Here is a 26,102-nt window from a genome sequence, read left to right on the forward strand (position 1 = left end):
TTGGTGGCTGGCGGGGCTTTTCCTTTTTTTCCAAAATGACCCAGCCGTAAGGTAGCCTGCTTATATCCCACAAGGGACAGAGCGAGGGCCATGTTTGGTGTTTTCATAACTCATGCCCCGTGTGCCAATAAGTATTAATAAATTTAAACTGCGGGGGGGGGGGTCTCATAAATTTGGCATTTTTTCAATTTTTTACTCATAAATTAAGCAGAAAATATAATTGATTTTTCGAGAAGTGCTCGTGCTCAATTGCCGCGGGAAAAGGTGTAGGGTGGAAAATTACCAAAATACGAGTGGAATATTTCCGTAGTTACCCTTACAAATTGTGATAGTTACCACACTGTTTTTTCTAAATTGGTCTCTGAGCACTCGCTTTTATAATTATGAAATTTTTGCAAATTTTAATGTGAACATTTTTTAATTAAAAATACCAAGAGCGCCGGTTGCAAGTTTCTGCTCGATACACTCTGTCATGTCAAACGCCCCCACTATTTGTGCTAAGTTCCTTGATCGCGGCTAAATTCGCATCCTGCTTCTTTTCCTTTTCATTCGCCGGTTTGCTCACCGCCCCACTATGTTCTTAGCCTATTAGATATGACGAGAACGCATATCCGACACAGATCACCTATCCGTGGGTAAAATGGTAGCAAATTGCTTCTACGGAGAGATGGGCCGGATCACAAAAAAAAGTTTCATTCATACGTGAGACGCTTTTATTAAAAATTATCTTATTTACAGATGTAGTAGCATCATATATAAAGAGTGTGGATACATACATATCTACCTACAAAATATAGGGGAAAAATAAATTACAGTAGTCTCTATAGTATATGCAATGTATTGTCTCTTAATTGCAACTAATATAATGCTATCTGACATTGGTTTGTTGAAAATGTAAATTGATGACGTCCCTGAGTTTTTGTCATTCGGTGATGACCATCGAAGTGGATGAACTATCCTTTCGACGGGTGCTGAATGTTCGACACACGTGCAAATCCAGAGGAAGTTTCGTATGGCCTATTGACGATGGAATCGGGATGTTCCCAATTATAATCCACGTAAGGGCAGTAGAACCTCGAGTTGCAGGTTCCGGTGCTCGTCCTCCCGTAAACAGCTGCACTCTTGAGTCTCTTCTTGAAAGGGCGGGGAATGAATTCATTGTTCAGCATGTGGCTTAGGAGTCTGAAAGTTTTAAAATCGTGGATTAGTATAACTTGATGATAACTTGATTAACCAGAAATGTACAAAATTATACATAGGTACTCGCATGAAATTCGAAGAGAGAGATCATGAGTAAAGATCCAGAGTTGGAGTTGTGTCAGAGGCTAGTATTGGACGGAATTTTTCAAACGCTTCTGTAGGCTTTATGCGGCTCTCTTGAGTTTTTGATGTTAGTAGATGCCTTCCAAGAGTTTCCTAATTATGGATGCGCCACCGCAGGCTCCATTTTTATCGAAATAACAATTTGAAAAGGAGCTTATTAATGAGTATTTTGAAAAATTCTAATGCTCTCATAACTCTTCGAAGAAACTTTGGATCCTTCCTAGGCACACACGCTTCATAATGTGGCAACTTCTGGCATGGTTCAAAGCATGAATACTTAATATTAGGCAGAACAATCTATCTGGCGAGGTTTCTATCCTTCCTACAAAGAATTTTTAAATCAGTACACTTAAAGTAATCCATCGGTGTTTTTCTCTTCCATTTAGTTCTCGAAGAAGCCATTCTTTATTACCATCACCAGCTATTCATCATTTCGGCCCTAGACGAAGTTGTTGAGTTTTCATTCTGAACTCGAAAAACTGATTTCCCAAAGTAGGCAACATCGCCATCTGGGGAGCGATGGAAGAGTCCAAGGGTGGGGGGGGGGTAGTAGAAGCTTTGGGTTTATATATATATAGTATGGATTCCTATGGGTTGGTTTGAGTTTGAGCGTGACGAGGAGAAAAAACTTTTGAAGAAAGGGGGCGATATGTGTAGAGCAAAAATTTTGGAAAACTATGCGCTATAAAACAAGTGATATTATAGAGTTATAACAAGTGTATTGTAGAACAAGTGATTCAGCTTCTATTCTGCTCTTCTGGAATTAAGTGATTAAGCTTTTACGCTGGTCTCAAAGAAGCGATTAAGCTTTTGAGCCGCTCCCGAAAAAGCTATTGAGATTTTTATGCCGCTCTCGTTGAAGCTATTCAGGCTTTTATGTTGCTCTGGAAGGAATGATTCAGCTTCCATGCTTCTTTCGAAAGAGTGCTTTTATACTGCCCAAGAGAAGTAACTCAACTTTAACATTATACGCGAAGAAGTTCCTCGGGCTTTATACTGGCCGAAAAAGTTGTCCTGGGTGAAATATACCTCGAAAACTAAAAAATTTCTGCTCCCATAGTACATAATAGGGGGGGGGCCTAAACCATTTTTAAAGTTGCGAGCAGGGCATGTCCCTTATAAGCTCGGGCCCTGGGCAAACATGACTTTTTCTTTTTGGGGCCCTTCGCGTGCACAATAACTTACATAACATTCTTTGAGGCACAGGCGTACGCAGAGGTAGAAGAGCGCGGAGGGTCCGTGCCCCACCCAAGATGATGAAACATTAAAAATATTTGTTTATACTTTTGTAAAAAATAGTAATATCGAAAGAAAAAGAAAGATGTCCGCCTAGGCTCCGAAAATTTGTAGCCTGTGGGCACGTGCCCCAATTTGCGAGTATTGTCCTTGTCCAACATCGGAAGAAGAAGTGTCATCAGACGACTCAGACATATGTAACACACATAGTACATAACTTAAAACCTTCCACTCCCGGTTAGCGCAGGTCTAACGTTTTGATGAGGTGTCGACCAATGCCTCGCGATAATGAAATCGAATCGATAGTGAAATCCGACGCTCTAGTGAGCAGCAGGTCTGTCTACACGAAGACATCCTTCATTGTGAATGTAGGTTTGAATTTTGGTTTTTCAATTATTTGCGGTCCAGAGGTTTTTACGACATTTCGCACTTTATAGCACCTCCCCCGCAATGATGAAAGTTCCTGGAAGAAGTCTCTTTGCAGTTTTTTGTATAGCATATGATGTCTGCTAAGAAGCCAAATTTACAGGGGCGTTCTTATTACCTTAAGGGGGCCGTTATAACAATGAAATACCGTTGTTTCCTGATGCAGACCTATGTCGAGTTCACTTCGACTTTGGACCGCAAAAGGTTAAATTTTTCATAAATGGCGAAGCGTCTGTACTCACATGGAAGTGACACTTCTCTCCAGGTCTGGAGCATCGTAATTCGCCGGATCAGAGAACTCGCAAGACAGTCTTTCCAGGCAATGATCCTCGGGGCTGAGAAGCCCGTTGCACTGCAGGTAATTCACCATCACTCTGGATTGCTGCTTTTCCGTATAATCAACCTTCCCAGTACAGGAAAAAAAAAAAAATGTTGAATATCGTGTTACAAATCTGAAATATTTTTCACAGACGCTCATGAAGATCTTGATTAAGGTAATCATGAATATATAAAACTCTTATATTACCTGACGTAAATAATCAGCCACAACGTGAAGTTCTTTAAGTCTGGGATCATTTAGCTTTGTTTCTTGTAGTTTCATTTTCAACGGTGGCAATGGGCTGACTCGTCTCTTCCGACGACGTCTACCAACCCCACCGAAAAGCGGTCCAAAGGATCCTCCACCAGCTGTCATGGTAGTTATGGGAATTAGAACGGGATACGAGAAGATGATGCTCAATAGAGGTGCCAACAGCAGTGGCAGTCCAGCGGCCAGGAGTCGAGCAGCGCGTCTCCTACCGCTGGATTTCTTGGGCCTGTAACCGTAGAAATACTGACCTCTATACTCCCATGTTTCAGGATGTTCGTAGCCATCTTTTTCTGGAGCTGAAAAACAAAAAAACCAGATAGAGAGAATCAACAATGAAAGTACAAACGGGGAATATATCTCCGGCAATCATTAGGTAAACTCATAGAATACTCCGTTTCATTCCGACAACATCCATTTAGATGAAGATAATTTCCCAATAAAAAAATCGTCACACAGGACTATGATTGGGGTCTTCAAAGCAAAGCCCGTGGGCCACATGTTAATGTTTTCCGGTCCTATGTATTATGTCGAGGTGTACGGTTTGCAATCTTCATTGTTGCAATGAAGCCCCTTACGATAAAAGGAAGCTCCCCTCCCCCCCCTCCCTGAATCTGGCTTCTTAGCAGAACTCATAAGTTATAAAAAAACTGCAAAGGGGGGCACACTTCCAGGAGCAAAGCTTTTTTGCCGCGGCCCGAATAAGATTGCTAGAAAATCAATCAACACACACATAAAATTTGGAAAAAAAAAACTTGGTGAAAGTATCGATGAAAAGTAATAATTCCAGTAATTTCAATTTTTTTTTCAGAAAACATAATTTGAAATTAGTGAGAGAAAAAATTCAGAATTATTGAAATAAATGCGTGAAAATTCGGAACTTATTGAGCTCGGATGAAGGTTCGGAACACATTCCGAATGAATGAAAGTTCCGAACTAATTGAAAATGGATGAAAACTCGAGACTAATTCTTGAACTGGCTAATAAATTTTATGATTCATAATGTATAAAAATTGAAGACTAATTTTATGATTCATAATGTATAAAAATTAATAACTAATTAAAAATGGATGACATTTAGTAATTAATTCACAATGGATGAAAATTAATAATTAATTCATAATGTATAAAAATTAATAATTAATTAAGAATGGATGAAAATTAATAATTAATTCAGGATGGGTAAAAATTATGAACCAATTGAAAATTCAAATCAGTTCAGAATGGATGAGAGTTCAGAAGTGATTCAACATGTATAAAAGTTTAGAACTAATTCATAAGGGATGGAAATTGAGAACTAATTGAGAGTGAATGAAAATTCAGAACTTATTCCGAGTGGATGAATCATCAGAACTAAATCAGAGTGGATGAAAATTCAAACTAATTTATAAAGGATGAAAATCCAAGAGAGTAGGCTACTTCATAATGTATGAAAATACACTGCTCAAAACAATTAGGGGAGCACATGGTTTTAACAAAATTAGGCAAGGATGTATACCGATAAGTAACATAAAATGAATCATCCATAATTTAAAGCCTAGCAGGAAACGGAAGAAGAAAACTTCATATGCAAATCAAAGTTCGTGACGTCAAAAACCAGGAAAAGGAGATAAGGGCAGAAATCGGGATGTTGCAGAAACGTCTGTTTTACTGCCGTAACTGTGAAATTCGATTGCGCAGTATTTTTTTTTGAGACAAGGCGACTTGAGGATGTCTCAACAACGTGATTTACCGGAATCCATGGCATGGCGTGTTATAGGCAGACTGGAATCCGGACAAAAACACAATGAAGTGTCGCGGCCGCTGTTGGAGTCGCCAGAAGTGTTGTTGCAAGGCTGTGGAATCGATTCCAAGAAACAGGAAATGTTAGACGTCGGCCACGCGCCACTACAGCAACTGATGACCGGTATATACGGTTAACAGCCCGTCGAAACAGAACAGAGAATGCTACGCAGCTGCAAAGGCGGTTGCTCTTGGCAACAGGACGAAGGGTGTCCAGCCAAACAGTACGTAATCGGCTTCATGAGAGAGGGGGCTCTATGCACGTAGGCCAATGGTCTGCATTCCGTTGACCCCACGCCACCGTGCGGCCCGAAGAAGATGGGCTGCTGAACATCGAGATTGGGGGCAACATGATTGGAGCCAAGTGCTGTTTACAGACGAGTCCCGATTCAGTCTGGAGTGAGACACCCGACGTGTTCTGGTATGGAGGGACAGGGGCACTCGAAATAACCCCGCATTCGTTCGTGAAAGGTCACAATACAGATGAGCTGGTTGGATGGTATGGAGTGGAATCAGCATAGGCGGACGTACGGACCTGCATATCATTCGGAATGGCACTTTGACGGTCCGAAGGTATGCAGACGAGATACTGCGACCTCATGTCATCCCTTACGCGGGAGCTATTGGAGATTCCTTTGTTTTCCAGGATGATAATGCCCGACCGCATAGAGCTCGTCTGGTGGAGAACATGCTTGAAGCTGAAACAATACAGCGTATGGAATGGCCAGCGTGCTCTCCTGACCTGAATCCAATCGAGCATGTTTGGGACATGCTCGGACGACGCATTGCTGCGCGACCAAGGCCGCCTGTTACTGTCCGAGACTTGCAGATTGCACTTCTTGAGGAGTGGAACAGTATTCCCCAAAGTCTGATCGATAACCTCATCGCATCCATGGCAAACAGGTGTGCAGCAGTCTTAGCTGTTCGAGGAGACCACACGCCCTATTAAAACTCATGCATCATGTCTAAACAGTACTTTTTTTTATCGTTTACATGTAACCAAATTGTTGCCCTAAATCATCTTTTCATGTTTTTTCCATATTTTCAAAGAATTAAAGCTTAATTCTAATTTTTTTTACGTCTTTTTTCTGTATTGCGCATTGATACGCGTGTACTATCCATTGTATGCCAATACGCGGCTGTCTCGCACGGTTTTCTTCACTTTTTGCTTGCCCCCCTAATTGTTTTGAGCAGTGTAGTATGAAGACTAATTTAGAATGGATGAAAATTCAGAATAGCTGAAAGTTCAGGATTGATGAAAAGAATAATATCGTGATTAATATATAGAAGTCTTAAAGGGGCTGCGTTGACTGACGCTACTGTGTGAATCGAGATGACTTGTTGGCCAGCAAGTTCTTTATGGAAATTGTCTGAAAGGCTGATGAACTCTGCATTACGATATGCTAATTTTTATAAGTATATAAAGAACCAAATACCTGGTTTGTGATGGCGGACTGTATACGACGCTATTGGGAAAAAGGAACCTCTTTGTGGTGTTGCTCGTTTTGATCTGGCGGAGATGGACCTGTTGCCCTGGCTGCTGCTTCTTTCTGAGACGAGGTCCCTGCTGCTACTCGTGTAGTTACTTTGATCCACGGAGCAAATCAGGAATATCCCGATGAGTATTAGGTTCCTCGCTATTTGGTACCTGAGAGATTCAATCTTGATGTATTGGGTGTGTATAATCATAGACAGTATAATTAAGATTATATTCGCGTGTTCGGAGCTGTCTATTCTTTAGTGAAGGAATGGAAATATAGTTCTACGTGGAACTATTTCCATTCCTGGCAATCCAGTGGTTAGGAAGCTAAGCTAGCTTCTGACTGCAGGTCTGGGGTCGAATCCCGGTTCGGGCATGGATGTCTACTAACACACTAACGAATACCCTGGACAGATCGTAAAGATCTATTAGGAATACGTGATGATCACGTTATTAGTATTAATAGGATGTTTGAATACTCGACCGTGAAGATTGTGCAAATTGGTAATATGGGGGATTGCAAAAAATTGGTTGCACTTTGTGTAAAGGGTGTCCCATAAATTCGCGTAAATGGTTTAAAAATGGATAAAAATTCAAAGAATTGGTATATTCGAATGTGGTTTGCGAAAAAGCTATTGTCACAAAATTCATTTTTTTCGATGCAGAAAAAAAATTGGTTCAAATTTTTGTCGATAATGGGTGCTGCACGAAAGCAAATCACTGGAATTAGGCAAATCGGAGTCCTGTACGATGGAGGGTGTGCGATTAACAGCTTATTTATAAATTTTACTATTACGGGCACTTTCGTAAAGTTTTCATTATCATGTTGACACCGGTGAATAAGGCACACAATTTGCCAAGTTTAAACGTCAGCCACGAATCGCCGGCTGAAGCTTAACGTTTCGGACAGAGAAGAGATTGAAGAGAGGTTCAGATCCAATCACCCCAATTTGTTTTCTCGCAGCTCCCTCTATCGAAAAAAAAAACGAACTAATTTTTTTCTGTACCCAAAAAATTCCCCTTCGCCAGAGTAACTTCTCCGCTAACCGCATTCAAATGTACCAATTCCTTCAATATTTATGAATTTCTAAACTATTTACGAATTTACGGGACACCTTGTACATAAACGTTGTAGTTTGTTGATGTAGGAGCTGATTTTTTTTTCAAAAACAATAATGCAATCTTTTTCATTTTTCCCAAGAGGTCCGCGTGATCTGTGCAGGGAATTTGTTATTGAACACCGAGACCGATGCCTAAACCGGGGGTTCAATCCCAGACCGCCTTGTTACGGCAAAGAAGACTAACACGCTAACCACTCGACTCCCATGTGATTTTCGATGACACATCATTTCATCTCATTCAACACTGACAGACAAGCACAAAAAGATTATACATATTGAATATTATTGAAAAAATATTCGACCAATCATCGCAGAAATTTAATACTTTTTTTTACTTGATAATTCAAAAAAACTGAGTTATCAATTTTCAAAGTTATTGAATTTTCTTATAGATTAGAAACCAAAACTTTAAATATAGAATGAACATCTGGGACTAATTTTACAATGGTTCAACGTGCAAAAGCAATATTTTTAACCATTTATTTATATGTTCTATGAGAAAATGAAAATGTACGAATATATATATACATATACGGGGTGATTATAAAAAAAACTATCCCGACATATGAGCCCCTAACTATCATACCATTCACAGAAACTGAATGAAATTTTGGCATAAGGTATTTTGATGTATGCGCTCAAGAATGATATACAGGAGTAGTGTTGCTGAGGGTATCGTCCCGAGAGATTGGAAACTGGCTAACGTTGTTCCGATATTTAAGAAGGGTAGTAGAGAAGTGGTGTCTAATTATCGTCCAGTGAGTTTGACGAGCTCCCTCTCGAAAATTTTGGAAATTATCATCAAAAGGCAGTTTGTTAAGTGGATAGACGAGAATAATGTATTGTCGGATAATCAGCATGGGTTCAGGAAGGGGAAGTCACGTGTAACTAACCTCCTTTGCTTCTATGATTACGTGACTAAGGCTTTGGGTAAGAGCAAAAATATCGACGTTGTTTACCTTGATTTCCAGAAGGCATTCGATCGGGTCCAACATGGCAAACTCTTGAAGCGTTTACACGAGATTGGAATAGGGGGCAACTTGCTGAATTGGATAGAATCGTGGTTAAGAGATAGGTCGCAACGAGTTATGGTGAACGGGGAATTCTCTGGTTTTACAGACGTCACAAGTGGTGTTCCTCAGGGAAGTGTCCTTGGCCCCATACTTTTTTCACTTTCTATCGACAAACTCGATCAGGGAATCGATGGAATTACTAGCAAATTCGCAGATGATGTGAAGCTAATGGGGGTAATCGGGAATGAAAACGATAGGGAGTTGCTCCAGACCAACTTAAACAAGATTGCAGCATGGGCAAATGAATGGAGCATGACGTTTAGCGTAGATAAGTGCATGGTCGCTCATTTTGGTTCGAACAACCCACGGTTCTCTTACGAGTTGAATGGTGTCACTATCCCGGATGCAACTAGAGTCACCGATTTGGGAATTCTCATTGACGAGCGACTTAAGTTTTCTGAACATTGTTCAGCGGTTGTCAAAAAAGCGAATAGAATGCTTGGTCTCATTTTCAAAAAGGTCTCTTCGCGTTCTCCTAAAGTCATTCTTCCGCTTTTTCGAGACTTAGTTCGTCCTGGACTGGAGTATGCTGTAAGGTTTTGGAGACCATACCTACAGAGGGACATAGACTTGGTTGAAGGGGTGCAGAGAAGAGCTACGCGTGTCCTTATTGGCACACAGGGCTTGAGTTATGAAGAGAGACTTCATTTTTTGAATATGTTTACATTGGATGAATGCAGGTGTCGAGGAGATATGATCGAAGTGTTCAAAATTTTCAATGGGATGGATAGGATGGACCATGAACTTTTAGTACACCGCCAATCGACTGCTTTTACAAAGGGACACCAGTATCGATTGGTGAGGGACAATGCAAGGTTATGGTGTCGCAGGGAATTTTTCTCTAATAGGGTTGTTAATAAATGGAATAGCTTACCCCCGGAGGTAGTAAATTGTAACTCAATTGACACGTTTCAAAAGAAATACTATAGACATGTTGGGGTAAATCGAGAAGCTATCCATTCTTAGAATAAGACAACCATAAGTATTCTTTATGGGCATTGTATAATATTTTATCATGTGTATATATTGTTTATAATTTGTGTTAATTGCATTTTTAATTGGGTTACTGTATTTTTTTAACATATGACAACCATATTTTTATGGGCATCTTTTTATCAGCCACCTCGTTGGGCATTTTGCCTGTTGTGGCGTTGTATTTGTATTTGTATTTGTATTTGTATATGGAAAACAACAGTGTCACTCTAACAGTTACGGTTACAGTGAGAAAATTTCGAAAATATCAAATGGCAACACCAAGTTTTTTGTATTGGAATGCGATCTCCATACTGAAAAACACTAAATAGCGTTGGAATGGCACCTGTAGCACGAAAATCCCCAAGAAAAAATCCACCACGAAAAAGGCAAGGAAAAAGTAAAAAGGGCTTTGCCGTGCACCAGAGCATTAATGTTCGTTTCATTCGTCACACCGTTTCTTCGGCTGAGATCCCAGCCTGATTAGTCCTCCACAAGGTCATGTGGAAAATTTGTGAAACACAATAAAATGCTTTATTTTATGCTGCTTCTCTGTCCTTATTGGTTGTCCTCACTTTTAGCCTATCTACCGCCGGTGATTTTCATGCTACACTTGCCGTTCGAACGCTATTTAGGGTTTTTCACAATGGAGATCGCATTCCAATACAAAAAACTTGGTGTTGCCATTTGATATTTTCGAAATTTTCTCACTGTAACCGTAACTGTTAGAGTGACACTGTTGTCTTCCATATCATTCTTGAGCGCATACATCAAAATACCTTATGCCAAAATTTCATTCAGTTTCTGTGAATGGTATGATAGTTAGGGGCCCATATGTCGGGATAGTTTTTTTATAATCACCCTGTATATATAATAAATATTCCTTTTATAAATTTTAATTTAAATTTTTTCTCCCGGCTGTATTATGAATGAGACTGCAAATACAGGCTGTCCCATATATTTGGATGGATTAAAAAAATCGCATAAAAAGACTCAACAAATTGACGTATCAAGTTGCGTCCCGAGACTTTTCGAAGAGTCCAATTTTTTCGACATAAGACAAAAAGAAGTAATTAAAATTCTCACCGATAGGTCGCGCCACGGTAACAAAAAACATTGAATGCATCTGTATTAAACAGCAAGCATCCGTTTTTACTAGAGAATATAAAAAAAAAACTAAAAAAAACCCTCCACAAATCTTCGATGAGTCCCTACCATATTGAGAAAATCCTGAAAAACATCGCGCGAGAAAACCATTTTCACTTGCGTACAGCATGTCATGACCGATAGCCGAGAGATCATCGCCCGAGTGCTGTGGTGGTAAGATGCTCGTCTCCCACCATGAAGGCTGCTGTCCCGGGTTCGAATCCGAGGGAGGATATAAATAAGGTATTTTCCCTGATGAACTTGAGGTGACCACCAATAGACAGCGCCTTCATTTCCAACCCATCTCATTAATGACAGTGAATTGCAATATAGGGATATGGCCAGAGTTGAAGTAGCAGAGATCTCGCGGTGTAATGACATCTTTCATTCAGCTCAGACAAGGTTCGCATACGGTGGTCCCAAAACTGTGGGTCGCAAGGGAATCACGAAAGATTTTCCGAAATTTAGTTCATCTTCACACACACAAACATAAAAATACACACCTCAACTCTTAGCTGTGCTACTTATTATCCACGTACTCATTCATTAGTCCAAAGTGAAGAACACAAGCAATAAATTATAAACTACATGATGTTTGGAAAAGGAGAAATTCCTTCATTAAACTTGAAAGATCTCAAAAACGAATAAAAAAGAAAAATCATACTTTTTTTTCATGCTTGTGTACAAGATGCTCGTCTTCCACTTTGAAGGTTGCCGTCAAGGTCCATGGGTTCGAATCCAACCAAAAGAACATCAGTAAAAGTTCTTTACCTATCGAGCCTGGGGCGACCACCGATAGATGGCACCTTCATTTACCACCCAACTTCACTAGTTGGAAATTGCCATATGATTGGAATTAATGTGCGGTAAAGTAAGTAGCCCTGTATACAACGACGCACATCTTCTATCATTACACCTCAACGATAGTTCAAAAAATATAGGGCAGCACTATGCGTATATAACAAGTGTTACACAGAAACAAATTTTACGTCAGGTTTAGAACACGTACACACACACGTTCTAACATGTACGGTACCAATTCATGAGAAGTTCCGCGGTGACATATGAACGAGTTGCATGTGTGATTTAATAGTAGTAGACAGCCCTGTAAAATTTTAATTGAAATGTTTGACAAAATCACATGTACTTGAAGATTTTGATGATAGGAAGCTGTTAATCATTCAACATTCATCGGTTGTCAAACACAGATGGATGTATCCGCTAAATAGGCAAACACGCACGAGCACTGACGTATCTCGATCAGAATGTCAGTCTTTCGAAAAATGCAGAGTTGATTATGCACGTATAAAACGTATCCGTACAGTGCCATCTATCGATTAAATTTTAACCGAAGTTTGAAAAAAAAGTGGGACTGTGCCACCAAAATAAAATCATTGTCAAAAGGGCGTCGATTTTCAAAACGTTTGGGAAGTCGTTTTGGAAAACGTCTCTGGTAGTGGACGCGTCGGACGTGTCTGTTTGCGTTGTCTCAACATTGTCAAGTGGAAACGAATGATTGCCGCATTATCTAGATCAGCGGTTCCCAACCGGTGCTCCGCGGAGCCATTGGGACTCCCCATGTGCACTTCTTAGGGGCTCCGCGGTGACTTAAGGAAAATAAAATAAATAAGTAAATTTGAAAGATATATATAAAATGAAAAAGGAGGCCTACAGGGTTCCACCATAGAAATTATATACAGAAAGAGCTCCCCGAGTCAAACAGGGCTCCGATATAAAAGTTATGTACTGAAAAGGGCTCCGCGAGTCAAAAAAGGTTGAGAACCGCTGATATATATTATCTAAGTTGTTCCTGAAACGCGGATGTGTATCCTTTTTGAAGCACACGTTACAAAACATCTTAGGAAAATTGCTTCCATAGAGTAACATGGCTAGAGAATCCATTCAAATGTCATTTCCCACGTTTTTTTTTTTTTTTTGCGAGGATATTTCACATTCGTGATTCTGGCATGACGTAGCCGATATATTGGTTATTGTACAAGCAGAATTTGACAAAATTACGTTACAAAACAAATTACAGTACAATACATGGTAATTAGCTCGACTGAATGAAGACATTCTTTATTTTTGACATATTTGTTAATAAAAATTTATTATTTGTAACTTTTTATTTTGGAGAATCTCTCATGACCCCCACTCCCCCCAACCTCACCTCAGTTCATTGACGCGACCCACGGTTTGCGTACCACTGTGATTCGCTCTTACCATAGTTGAATAACAATGTGTTTCAACAAATAGATTACTTTCTCGCTCATTATTGAGCAACGGAATCTCTTAAAAATACATTTTGGACGGTGTTGAAACGTCTGTTGAAAGTCATTCGTGTTGGAGATTCCGTTCCGGTAAGACGTGTTTGTGTCTAAACTCGAAGGAAGGCCTCTGTATGAGGTTTAATCTAGATTCAGGTAAGAATCACAGTTTTTAGGGCTTCGGTCGTGGGCATTGACACGGTTAGATAGCTCTGGGAAGGGTTCCCAGTATCTCCGTTTGATGTTTTTGTGGTTCGTTGTTCTTTCTCCCCTGTTAGTTTGGCTTAGCTCTGTGGACCAGAGAGGTACCGAGCATCGTGATCCCCGGCAGTTTGAGTGAGCGAACCCTTTGCGTTCGTCCTCTCTGCATTTGGAGGTCAGTTGCTCAGCCACTTACACTCAACATCGTCGTGGCAATGGTATCACTGGCTCGTTGTTTCGAGTCACTGTGCCAATGGTGCCGGGTTTTGAGGTGGTGGGCTAAGGGTTCGCAGAGCTGAGCCGAAACCGTTTCATTCAAGACTACTGCAGTCAAACGTAGGTATGTACATTAAACCACTGTGGTGGTCGAATGCAAGAACCCGGGTTCGAACTCTACCGTCACCACAGTGGTGGTGAAATTGGTTCATCTGAAGTTGGTTTTCTGTGGTTCCCGTAAAATTTTCATCGGGATGGACAGGATTGACCACACGAGTTATCAATACACCGTCAATCGACTGCTTCGACAAGAGGACACTAGTACCGTTTGAATTGTCTGAGCGGAATGGGGTGCTCCACCCCTCTGTCATGCAATCCTTGATCGATCAAACTTTTGATTGCTCCTGTGATATGATTTTACACAACTTTCTAAAGTATAATTTATTATTGGTGCCCGTTGCACTTTGACTTTCACTTGATTTATTTGATTCTTCGATTTACATAATGTTCATTACGACGCACTACATTTAATCTTTGGCATATCAATAAATTCTAGTTTTACCTGAGATACCCCTCCCCACGGGAGTGGGGGGGGGGGCGAAGTGCTTACGTTGATTTTTGCGTCAGTCTGGGTGTCTCGCGGTTTCTCCAGTTATAACCGAAATGACTCCACGCTGATCCAAGGAAAGCCGCCCATTTGCTTAGCTTAAGAGATTTAGAAAGCATTAATTTGTTTACTAGTGTAATTAATGAGATGATTAAGTACAGTTAAACCTCTCTTTTGCGGTCACTGGTGGGACGAAAATACAATTCGTCCGTAAAAAATGGGTGCCCGTTTATCAAGGATTTCGATAGTATACTTTTATTACACCGAGGGAAAATATTATTTGGACGTAAAAGAGGGGTGACTCCATCAGTGGAGTGTCCCCGTTAAAAGGACGCATATGCGTGACTCCCAACGTACAGTCGAACTCGGTTATAACGACTTCGGTTGTAACGACACCTCAGCTGTAATTATTGACTGTTCGTACTCATTCCCATAAAGAATAATGTTAATGAACATTGCTTATAGCGTCGATAAAATGCAACCACCTCGGATACAACGACGAATTAAACTATTAAATTAAATTTGTGATCCTCACGTATTTCCAAGCGATAAGCATGATCCGTCCAGGGACTTTGTTAGTAAACATTCATGCCCGAACCGGCATTCGAACCCAATCCTGCACAGTGAGAGGCTAGCTTCCTAACGGCTCGACTGCCAGGCTGCAAGCGTCACTTTTGTTTCCATGCTGATGACGTTTTCTCAAGAAATTGTTGAGATTAGAGCTGATTACATCCAGGGAATGCTCGTCTGTTGTTTTTTATACCTAACGTTGGGGAAAAAGATTTATTGCATGTAAATCGTAACAATCGTAAAATTTGTGAAACAGGTGTATGTTATATCAAGGTCAGGTTTCAGAATTCGTCAAATATGAGCTGATTGTGAGTGTTATTTCGAAGATGTTTGGAAAAATTCGCTAAATCAGAGTTCATTATATCTGATTCCGATAGTCATCTGGATAATAAAATGTTATCACGGAAATGGGGCCGATTTATCCCACTTACCAATACGAAATGTCGATTATGCATAATAACCGGCAAATGTGATGAATTTAGTACGATTCATCATGTCATGGGTATTATGCAGCATCGACGGTAAAAGTAATAAATTTAGGGAAGTTTATGAAAGTTACAAAAATGGTAGGCGATTACCCAAAATAAACGGATTTATCACATTTACCGTAACATTATCACCCTAATTATTATAAAGGACACGGATTAACACAGGAATAAAAACAACTCGTTATAACCGCGGGGTCGTTGCATTTTCATTGACAATAATGTGGGATGAATATATTTATGTGATTATAATTAATTATAGTCATACTGAGTCATAATTATCATGACATAATTTATAAGTCATTTAAATAATCTTAATTATTGATTTCAAAACTTCAACTAAGCCTTGTTGAAAATAGAGAAAAAATAAAAGGAGCAAGGTTCGTTAACATTATTCTCTATGAGAATTAGTTACAACCGCCACTTATTGCCGTTATAACCGAGTTGTCGTAACAACCGTGGAACTCCAAGTGGTTTCCATCTGGCCAGCGAAAGTTGTCCCAATTGAAAAGTATCTACACACGCACAACACGAAAAATATCTAGTATGACCGTATTTCTCTTATAAAAAAATAAGGGACATTGCCAAAAAAAAGTCGTCAAGTTGCCAGTAACAGCCAAAAGAATTGTTAAAGACAAGTGAAGTTGCCATTTAAAGCTGAAAAAATTTGTTAAAGACAAATTAAGTTGCCAATACCAACCGAAAAAAATTGTCAAAGGCAAGTAAAGTTGCACTTTATGGCCGAAAAAAAATTGTCAAAGACGAACGAGTAAAGTTGAAATTTACAGTCGAAAAAGTTATGAAAGGCAACTACAGTTTCCAGTTATAGCTGAAAAAAATTGTCAAAGGCAAGTAAAGTTACCAACAACAACCAAAAATAATTTTCAAAGGCAAGAAAAGCCCGTTACAGACAAAAAAAAAAAAGTCAAAGGCAATTAAAATCGCCAGCTATCGCTAAAATTGCTGAAAAATCACAGGTGGCGGGAAATGATGGCTACTGCAAATCAAAATGTAATTCGCCAAAGCAACGTATATGTTTCACAATAGCGTGGGATGAATATATTTATGTGATTATAATTAATTATAGTCATAATAATCATGATGCAATTTATAAGTCATGTAAATAATCTTAATTATTGATTTCAGAATTTCAACTAAGCCTTGTTGAAAATAGAGAAAAATAAAAAAGGCATTTTTCAAAAATACGGAATGTCCCGTGAACTATGAGTCACATGTTCAAATTTTATGTATGCTACTACCAAAGCCCGAAATGCAGTCAATGGGATACGTGGCGATATATAGTAGCTGTATTGGATTAGCTCCATGTGACGAGATAGAAAATTCGAGAGAAAAAAATTATTTACATATAATTATATAGACACATAGCCTGTCAAATTTTGACAGCAGTAACCTGTCAGCGGTCATATCTGACTGTAAAATTTTGAAAAAAAAAAGATTACTGCATTGTGACTGTGATATGATGGATTGCCATTAGCGAACGTGGACATGATTATCACGAAGAAATATGCTAAATGGTGATGACCCCGAATCACCTTACCTTTTCGGACTTTGGCCAGGGATCTCTAACCATTTCGCGCGAACTGGTCGGGTTCAGGCTTTGTCAGTAACATATATATACAAGGTTGTGCACCCCTACATTAGAATGTTCGTTAGTCAAATCCGTATTTGCAGTAAAACCCCTCATAACGGACAGCCCTCTTTTACGACCGAATAATAATTCCCCCTTGTATAATAAAACTATGCTTTTTAAACCGCTGATTCATCACCCTTCTTTTACGGACAAATTTTTTTGTCCCATCGGCGTCCGCGAAAGGGAGGTTTCAGCGTATTAGCCAAGGTAGGAAAAATGTCGGAAACAAAATCTTCGTTAGCCAAAAAATTCCTAAGTCGAAGCGTTCGTTAGTCGAGGTATCACTAAACATACCAATTTCGTATCAACGGACTTTTGATAACGAAATCTGGAACCAAACCTTAACGAGAAAGCATCAATCATTGGCTCCAGATCAATCATTGGCTCTCACAATAAAAACCAAAAAGAATCAGAGTACCATCAACTCATCAAACGTTGAACCGGACCACAATCACCATTAAAGTATCGATATAACACACGATATCACTCTTTCATCCAGTACATTAACGAAAAACATCGAAAACTAATCATTATGACCGCTAATCCGATTCATCTTGCTATTTAAGCAATAACGCTGCTAATTACCTAATTTTTACGGAGAGAATTACGCATTTATTTTACGGAGAGGACCTGTACATATTAACCATAACCACATTCCCTCCAACGTGGAGTAAAACCGAAACTTATCAACACTGCTAAGCCGAAAGTTAATCACGTGAGAGATTAGCAATCATTGCTTTATATTGAGCGAAAATATTGAAGTAATATTGAAAGATTATGCAAATCAGTCATTATTGAAGAATATCTTATATCCTCGATTCATGGGAAAATTCGCCGACAGCAATTCATCTCGCCACGCAATTCACCAATATGAACATTTCACGGACAAACAGTTCGTCACGAGTGAGTGAGTGATTGAGCTAGCGAGTGGATGTGTGATTGAGCGATTGAGCAAGTAAGAGTGAATGTGTGAGCGAGTGATTGAGCAAGTGAGGGAATGTGTGAGCAAGTGATCAAGCAAGTAAGTGAATGTGTGAGCGAGTGATTGAGCAAATGAGTGAATATGTGAGCAAGGGAGGGACCGAATGAGTTGGTAAATCAGCCAGTGAACAAGCTAGAATGTCACTAAAGTGTTCATGTGTGCTCACCAGCTCACTCACTCGCTCACCTGCTCTTTCACACGCTCATCTATTTACTTACTTGCTCACCCACCCACTAAAAAACTCTCACTCACTCACCTACTTATTTTTCCACTCACTTTTTTTTTTGCTCAGCACTCCTTCACTTATTCTAATTTCTCATTAACCGTCACTCGCTCAACCGTCAGTTTCTGTTATCCGTCATCGTTTTTTAAAAAAAAATGCGCGAGTATCAACACAAACTATCAAACATCTTTAAAATTGTCCACGGATTACTTTTACACCCTACTGCAGCGGTTCTCAACCGGTGCTCCGCGGAGCCGTTGGGGCTCCTTGTGCGCTCCTCAAGGGCTCCGCAGCCACTCCAGGAAAATATAAAAAAACAATTATTTGAAAAAAAAATTATAATTACTTTAGAATAATAAAAATAAATCAGTAATTTTGCTAAAAAATAGGTCTACGGGGCTCCGCCATAGCAATTATATGCCAAAAAGCGAGTCAAAAAAGGTTGAGAACCGCTGATCTAGATGCATTTAATGTATTCTCTAATAAGGCTGTTAATAAATGCAATAGCTTAACCCCGGTGATAGTAAATCCCGACACAATTGACACATTTAAAAAGAAATACGTTAATATATGTTGTGGGTAAATCGAGAAGCTCTATCCATACTTAGAATACAATTCAAATGTAATACTTTTAGTAACCTTTTATTAATTAATAAATTGATTTGATTTGATTTGAAATAAATACAAATACAACGCCACAACAGGCAAAATGCCAACGAGGTGGCTGAGAAAAAGATGCCCATAAAACTATGACAGAATAAGACAACCATAAATATTATTTACGAGCATTGCATTATAGTTTACCATGTGTACATAGTGTTTAGTTTTTATTTTAGTGTTTATTTTTATTTTATTCATAGTGTTTAGTTCTATTTAGTTTTTAATTGGGTATGTGCGAAAAGTTTTAACTATTTATTTGTCTTGTATTAAAAAAACCGACTCTTTGACGTCTTAGGGTTCAAATTGCAACCCAGTACGTCAATTTGTTAATTTTTTTACGATTTTTTAAAATTCATCAAAATTTATGAGACAACCTGTATAGCGTATATCACAAATCTTAGGGTTTTTACTCTGTAATTTTTATTGAAAATGACTTTGAAGTTAACCAGTTGAAAGATATTATGCAATTATGCACATAAACGCAATAATTTACGCTCTTATTTGATCAAACACATCGCATACTAAAATAAAAAATTATTGTTGATGACATTAATTGCCAACTTACCGATCTGCAACCATCGTCTAAAGAAACGCGGCGCTTCATCAGGAGACGACAGACAGCCATAATTTGGTCGCGAGAGCTCCTTGCTCCGAGTAACAACACATCTGTATAATGAATGTTAAAAAGGCAAGGTGTCTGTCTGCCCGCGAAGATGAAGAGTAACGTTTGTTTGTTTGATGAGTAACGTTTGTTTGTTAGTATTTCGCGTATTTGATTTGACGCACTTCACGCGCCCCTGATCTTACAGGAACAAAACGTTACCGTGGAATAATGAACGAACGCTTGACCAGTAACCCTTAAAGTGTGGCCTTTTGAAACTCTTCATTCGATAGAGCAAAGAAAAAATGCATGACTGAAACATCAAATGCGCACAAACGCGCATCTCTATGTTTCTCTGCATGTGGTGGGTAGACAGCTCTATATGAGTATCTTTAGCTTTTCTTGTTCTTCTCTTTCTTATTGTGACAAATGTCCGGTCATGAAATGCAATCCAGGTAACCGTGAAAGACCCCCCCCCCCTCCATCTTGTGTCCAATCAACTACATTTCATTGCAGGACGTCTCTATTCTGACGTCCATAAAATGCATATTTTTTCTTTTACGTATGAAATGCTGTGGCGCTTTTGTTAAGGTCAGTGTATGCGTGCACTATGCTCCATATTTCTGGACACAGATGTATAATTTCCTCATCTTGTGTTTCCGGTCACTTGCACCCTCGTTATTAAGAAGAAAGTCGTGGTTTTTTTTATTGCTATGGCAGGTTATGATTACCTATTTAAACTAGATATGAGTTTTGCTCTGTGGCTTTGTACGGAGGAAAGTTCATTTAGGGGTCATTCAAGTATTATGCCAGCAGATTTTTAGCCATTTTTGACCCCCCAACATAAGTGAGATGCGATGGGGTGGTCCGTAACATCCAATTTCTGACATCCCCAGTCAAGGTGCCATAAAGAAAATTTTATATTTTTTATAAAGGGTGGTTGATGATGTCACGTCAGCATCACTCAATCCCCCCCCCCTTTTTCATCAAAAGTCAGTAAATTCGAAACCCCCTCCAATCGATGCTGACATAATACTTGAATGGCCCCTTGTTCTTATTCGGCCGTCATTAGTTTGGAAACTAATGGACCATAAATTTTATGTCCAAATATGCATTTTTCCGATCTCATTAACAGTATTTAAATTTTTTGAAGGAATTTTTTCACAAGAAGAGCGAGTGCATTTCTACTAATTATACTTGGTAATACAAATACAGTATAAGCATTTCAGATACACTATGTTTAAATTAATTTCCGGATAACAAACAGAGAAATTATTAATGTTTATGCAAGAAGGTTCCGCGAGCAACAGCTTCGGTTCGAATAAGTTATGAATTATTATACATCATTGTTTAATAAATTATATTATAATTTATTGGAGGCGATACGAACGTATTCAGAATTTAATGGTCATATCGACTCTGTTCACGTCTCCACTTAAAATTTCAAAAGCATAGTGTCTTCTACGTATGGCCCGTGGACCATATTCGGCTCTCGGAGCTTTTTATTGTGGCCTGCCGATTATTTCCACAAAATGCTTGAAAACATTGAAGAACGATTAATTCTATTATAAATTAAAGAAATGATTTTGAATTAATAAACGAAATACTTCCGAAATTGACGAATAAAATAATTTTTGATTGAAATAATTTCTCACATTTATTCTAAAATTGTAATTTTATTCATTTCTCAATTTATCAATTCATTTATTCTGAAATAATAATAGTTCTAGAATGAAAGAAATAGTTATAGAATTAATAGAAGAAATAATTCCAGAATATACTGATGAAAATTCAGAATTATTAAGAGAAATAATTTTTGAACTTTTAAAACGAATTATTTCAGAATAAGTGAAAAAATATAACGTATTGTAAATAAGAGTAATAAATAACTCTTATAAGAGAAATAATTTCGTAATTTCTGATAGAAATTATTTTACAATCAATAAAAGAATAATTGCATAATTATTGAATAATTTCAAGATATATTGAGGAGCAAAATAGTTACAGTTACCGAAATAATAGTAACTAAGGAATAATTTTAGGGATTTCAGATCAAAATTAGTCTCAGAATTAATTAATTTGATCACTTATTAATCAAAAACCATTTCAGAAATAGGTGAAAAAAATTAGTTCGGAACTAATCAAAATTGATGATTCATAAAAGAAATAATTTCAGAATAAATAAAAGTAATAATCACACATTGGACCCCTTCTATTAACACACCACCAAATTACATGAGTTGGAAAGGTTCAATTTGGCCCGCGGTGTCTGAAAGGTTGAAGACCCCTTGTCTAAAGTATATATGAATGAGATGATTGAGAAGTCCTAATTTCTCTAGACTTTTTGTGGACATTTTTCGGTAGATTTCCGAAGTGAAAACGGAACTGCATACCACAGATATGGGGAAAAAATTCATGTCATAATCAGTTCATCTGGACCTGCTGCAGAACATCCCCCGGTATATTTCTGAAGTATAAACGGAATGAAGTTGAAATGTTAATCGCAGATGTGGATGAAACCTTCTGTTAATAATAATTTTTATAGTTGTCGTCATTTTTCTAGAACTGCTGCAGACTTTCTTCCACAGATTTTCTGAAGTACAAACGGAATGGAATCGATATGAACATCACAGATTTAAATTGAACTTTCGAGTGTCGTGATCTTTTTTTAAACTTGATGCAGACCTTCCAGAAGTAGGAACGTAATGGAGTCCATATAAATACAGTAAATGTGGATGAAACCTTCGGGTGCCATAATTTTTCTGGACCTGCCGCACACCTTTCTCCACAGATTTCGGAAGAAGCAACAGAACAGAGTCGATATGAATATTGCGGATGTGGATGGAACTTTCTGAAGTCTTCGTTTTTCTAGACCTGCTGCAGGCGTTCCTTCACAGATTTCTGAGGAAGAAACGGAAATGAGCAGACATGAATGCCACAGATGTGTATGATAATATTCAGTTTTCATATTTCTCCTGGACGTATAGACATTCCTAAATAGATTTCTGAAGAAAAAGCGGAACAGAGTCGATATGAATACCGCAGATTTTAAATGAAATTTTCAGGTGTTGTAATTTCTCTGGACCCCGCGGCAGATCTTCCTTCACAGATTTGTGGAGAAAAAAAGAAACGGAGTCGCAATCAATGCCGCAGATGTGGATGAAATTTGTGATGTGAACACGCAGCAAGTGGCTGCAGACCTTGCTCCCCAGGTTTCTGGAGAGGAAACGGCATGGAGTAGATATGACTGAAGATGTTGATGAAACTTTCAGATATAACGTTTTTGGACCTGCTGCAGACCCTCCACCAGTGATTTATAAAACATAAACGGAACGGAGCCCATATGCATACAGCTGTTTCTGATTTGTGAAAATTTTTCTGCACTTACTGAAGACTGCTCCACAAATTTTTGAAGCAGAAACGGAACGAAATCGATGTGACGGAACTCTCTAGCCGAGCTGATGATATCGCTGCATTTTTGTCTCGACTGAAGATGTCTACCGCAGATGCCGCAAGAAATATTTGGAAGAAAACTCCTCTGAATCGTATGACTCTCTGTCCCGGAAGCTTGTCATCTTGACACCGACTGCTACCACTATCGCTAAACCACACATGCACCTCGTCCATCTCGATGTTCTCTGCGGAATTTCTAACAAATTAGTACATGCTGGAATGTGCGTGTACATGTAGTGAATCTAACGTGAGGCTTGTTCTTTGTATGCTTGTTATGTGTAGTGCCGCCATCTGCCATCAGTTTTTCGAATTATGAGCGAAGTGTAATGATTGAATAATTGTACCGCTGTAGGCCTGTTGCGCTCTGTGGCCAGACTTTTTTAACGGGAGATCGGCTCGCATTTGCGCCTCGAAGGCTTGGCACTGGCTGTGGTAGAAAACCCTACCATTAGATTATTAATAAGTGAAATTAATTTTGGTTATTGAACATTGATCGCGCAATAGATGGAATCGGTGTCCAATTGATATTCGATGTCAATTATTTCTCATAATCATCAACAACGATAATGATGTCCTCTAAAGCTGTATCGACTGTTATACCACATGAACCAGAAGTGAATGCATCTTTTGTTCTCTCGTAGAGTGACCTCTGATTTGTCAGTTACCAACCGATTCGTGACAATTTGTACTAGGAAACGCAAAATTGCAATTTCCGGAGGATACGCTCCCTTGAACTGTGAGAAATCTGTCATGATACATTGTATGACATTGTACTTTTACAATGATTCGCTTCACATTGTCTGTTATGACGTTGTTTGATGGGGGCACGTTCCCACGCGTTTTCTCATTCGCCTTTCATTAATTTTAATACAAGGAAGTCATTACAATGTTCATATGTTTTAGCATATTCAGGTTTTTCTGATATTAAGACTTAATTAGATTAAATTAGACTTTTTTTCCGACTTTCGCTATAACGGCATTTGTTTGTTAGATGAAGTTATATTCTCATATTTTCTCGAGGAGAAAAACAGTTGCGATGCTTATGACGTGTTTTATCCTGTTTGTCATTGAAATCAATGCTTTGAATTCGTATTCACTTCCGAAGGTATTCGCTTCAGTTCTGTTGGGAATATTTCGGCAAAGGATCTATTGAATATATTACACGCCTCCAGTAGTGCATTTTTCATTGAAAATAATGCCAGAAAACAGCTTTGAAAAATATGTCGTTGTTTTTTTACTATACTTGTCATATACTCGTACATATGTTTACGATAAAAAAATTTCAAGAGTGATAATATTCCGCGAATGCAACTGAATAATTCTATCGAATGTTTTTCAGTGGTGTATGTCAATGTATTCAGTATTTGCCACTCCCTCGTTTTCTTTATGCTCGCAATAGTAGGATTTACATGTATATATCCTGTTGGACTGGAATGATATTCTATGATATTTCTCATTCAAATGTTTGCAGCACGTCGTATCTCTCTAGTATCGTCAATGATGATGATATTATGGATGTCGTATTGCAATCGGATTGTCGCGATTCACTTGTCTTTCATCGCGATTTAATGTTTATTTGAAATTTTATGTCGAGTTTCCCTCCCCCCCAACATTGATTTATAATTGTGACATGGCACATTATAATGCACGATATTAGTAACATATCAAAGATATAGAGGCAAAAAAACAGGTGAGCTTTCAATTTTTTTTCTAGCTACTGTGCGCTTAGATTTCCTCTAACTGCCTGCTGTTCTTGTATATGAATGTATATAAAATGAATATTTTTGGAAATTCAAGTACTGAAATTGTTAAAAATTTCACTCGTGAAATCTTAATGAAACATGCTGAGATATAGTTTATTACATACTAAACGAAAATGATTCAGAATTAATCTCATGTATGCTACTAACCAATAATTATCTGGATACTCATGCCATATTGGCAGTAGTTTTGGTCTTTTTCTTTCTTTCATACCATGCGCGGTCTAGACTTCATGGACAAGTAACAATTTTCGCTATTACCCCCCTGTTTAAAGGTGAAGACGCGTAGCTTTTTTTTGGAAACAATTTCTTCAGAATTTCTTCTTTGTGATGTTCTTTTCCACTTAAATTATATACTTATCTAACATACTGATTTATTTTCTTTCAATGGTTGAGGAGCTGGATGTTCCGTGGAAAGGAACAGGCTGCTGTATTGAGTTATAACAGGGACTTTGAGAAAGCTGTGACAATCTTTTCACATCGAAGTCTTTGTATCATTGCTCAACCGCTGCAAACAAATTAACACAAAGATTGGGAAAAAATTAATGAGATGTTTGGGACTGTATTACAAAGTTTTGAAAAATTAAGCTCACAAAAGAGGATAAATACAAACTCAAATCCGGAGTTGCGTTCAATTTGCTTCTATATTTATTTTTTTATGTAAATATACGAAGAAAACGTATTGTTCAATAAGCTCCGTGCTAACAGGCGGCAACAAATACATTATGGCTTTTCTAGAAAATTCAACGTATTCTCACCGCGGCAAGCCCAAAAACTGACTAGGTTCGCCATTCCGCCATTGAAGAGGATCTTCAGAGGGGTATCTGATGCGAGCTCTAGCGATTTCTCCTTTTCTGGAATCAACAATGAAGCCGGTTCAAAATACTCTTCTTTGAAAGGATTAGATATCCGCCGATCACCCATTTCCGGCTCTGAAAAATATTTTTCAACCGAGGATTTTAATTCTTCCAAGTGGCCGATTGTTAAATTTAGCCCAGCTTGTGACAAGAAATCGTGAAGTGTTTCAAACACTTCCTAAAAAAAGGACTACCTCGTGCCGAAGTTGGAAAAGCAACGTCAGGACTTAACCCCGGGACAACCACCTAACTTCGGTGTGCAAAAGCAAAGCGTTGTGAAGGATGTCCATGTCTTCACAATTTAAACAACATGTAGTTGGTAGGATTCACCCTGACAAAGTTGAAAACCTTGACCGCTTCATCAAGAACGTTTTGCAAATTTGGAGGCAACGGTTTCGATGCAGGGATCTGTCTGTGAATATAG

General features: G+C 38.6%; 1 protein-coding gene across 1 annotated transcript; it reads right to left on the reverse strand.

Moving 5' to 3' along the window:
* Nucleotides 1–721: 721 nt before the first annotated feature.
* On the reverse strand, nt 722–19,773 carry LOC149071087 (uncharacterized). Its single transcript, XM_089248200.1, has 5 exons — nt 19,573–19,773; nt 6,790–7,001; nt 3,512–3,870; nt 3,228–3,388; nt 722–1,182 (listed from the first exon to the last, which is right to left on the reverse strand). The coding sequence occupies exons 1-5, from the start codon at nt 19,584–19,586 to the stop codon at nt 954–956; spliced, it is 975 nt and encodes a 324-aa protein (XP_089104326.1). The 5' UTR covers nt 19,587–19,773; the 3' UTR covers nt 722–953.
* Nucleotides 19,774–26,102: the final 6,329 nt, after the last annotated feature.

Source organism: Pholcus phalangioides, unplaced genomic scaffold, assembly GCF_987345545.1.
Source record: "Pholcus phalangioides strain wild (caught in Gottingen) unplaced genomic scaffold, Ppha-v1.0 ptg000019l_1, whole genome shotgun sequence".
NCBI classification, from domain to species: Eukaryota; Metazoa; Arthropoda; class Arachnida; order Araneae; family Pholcidae; genus Pholcus; species Pholcus phalangioides.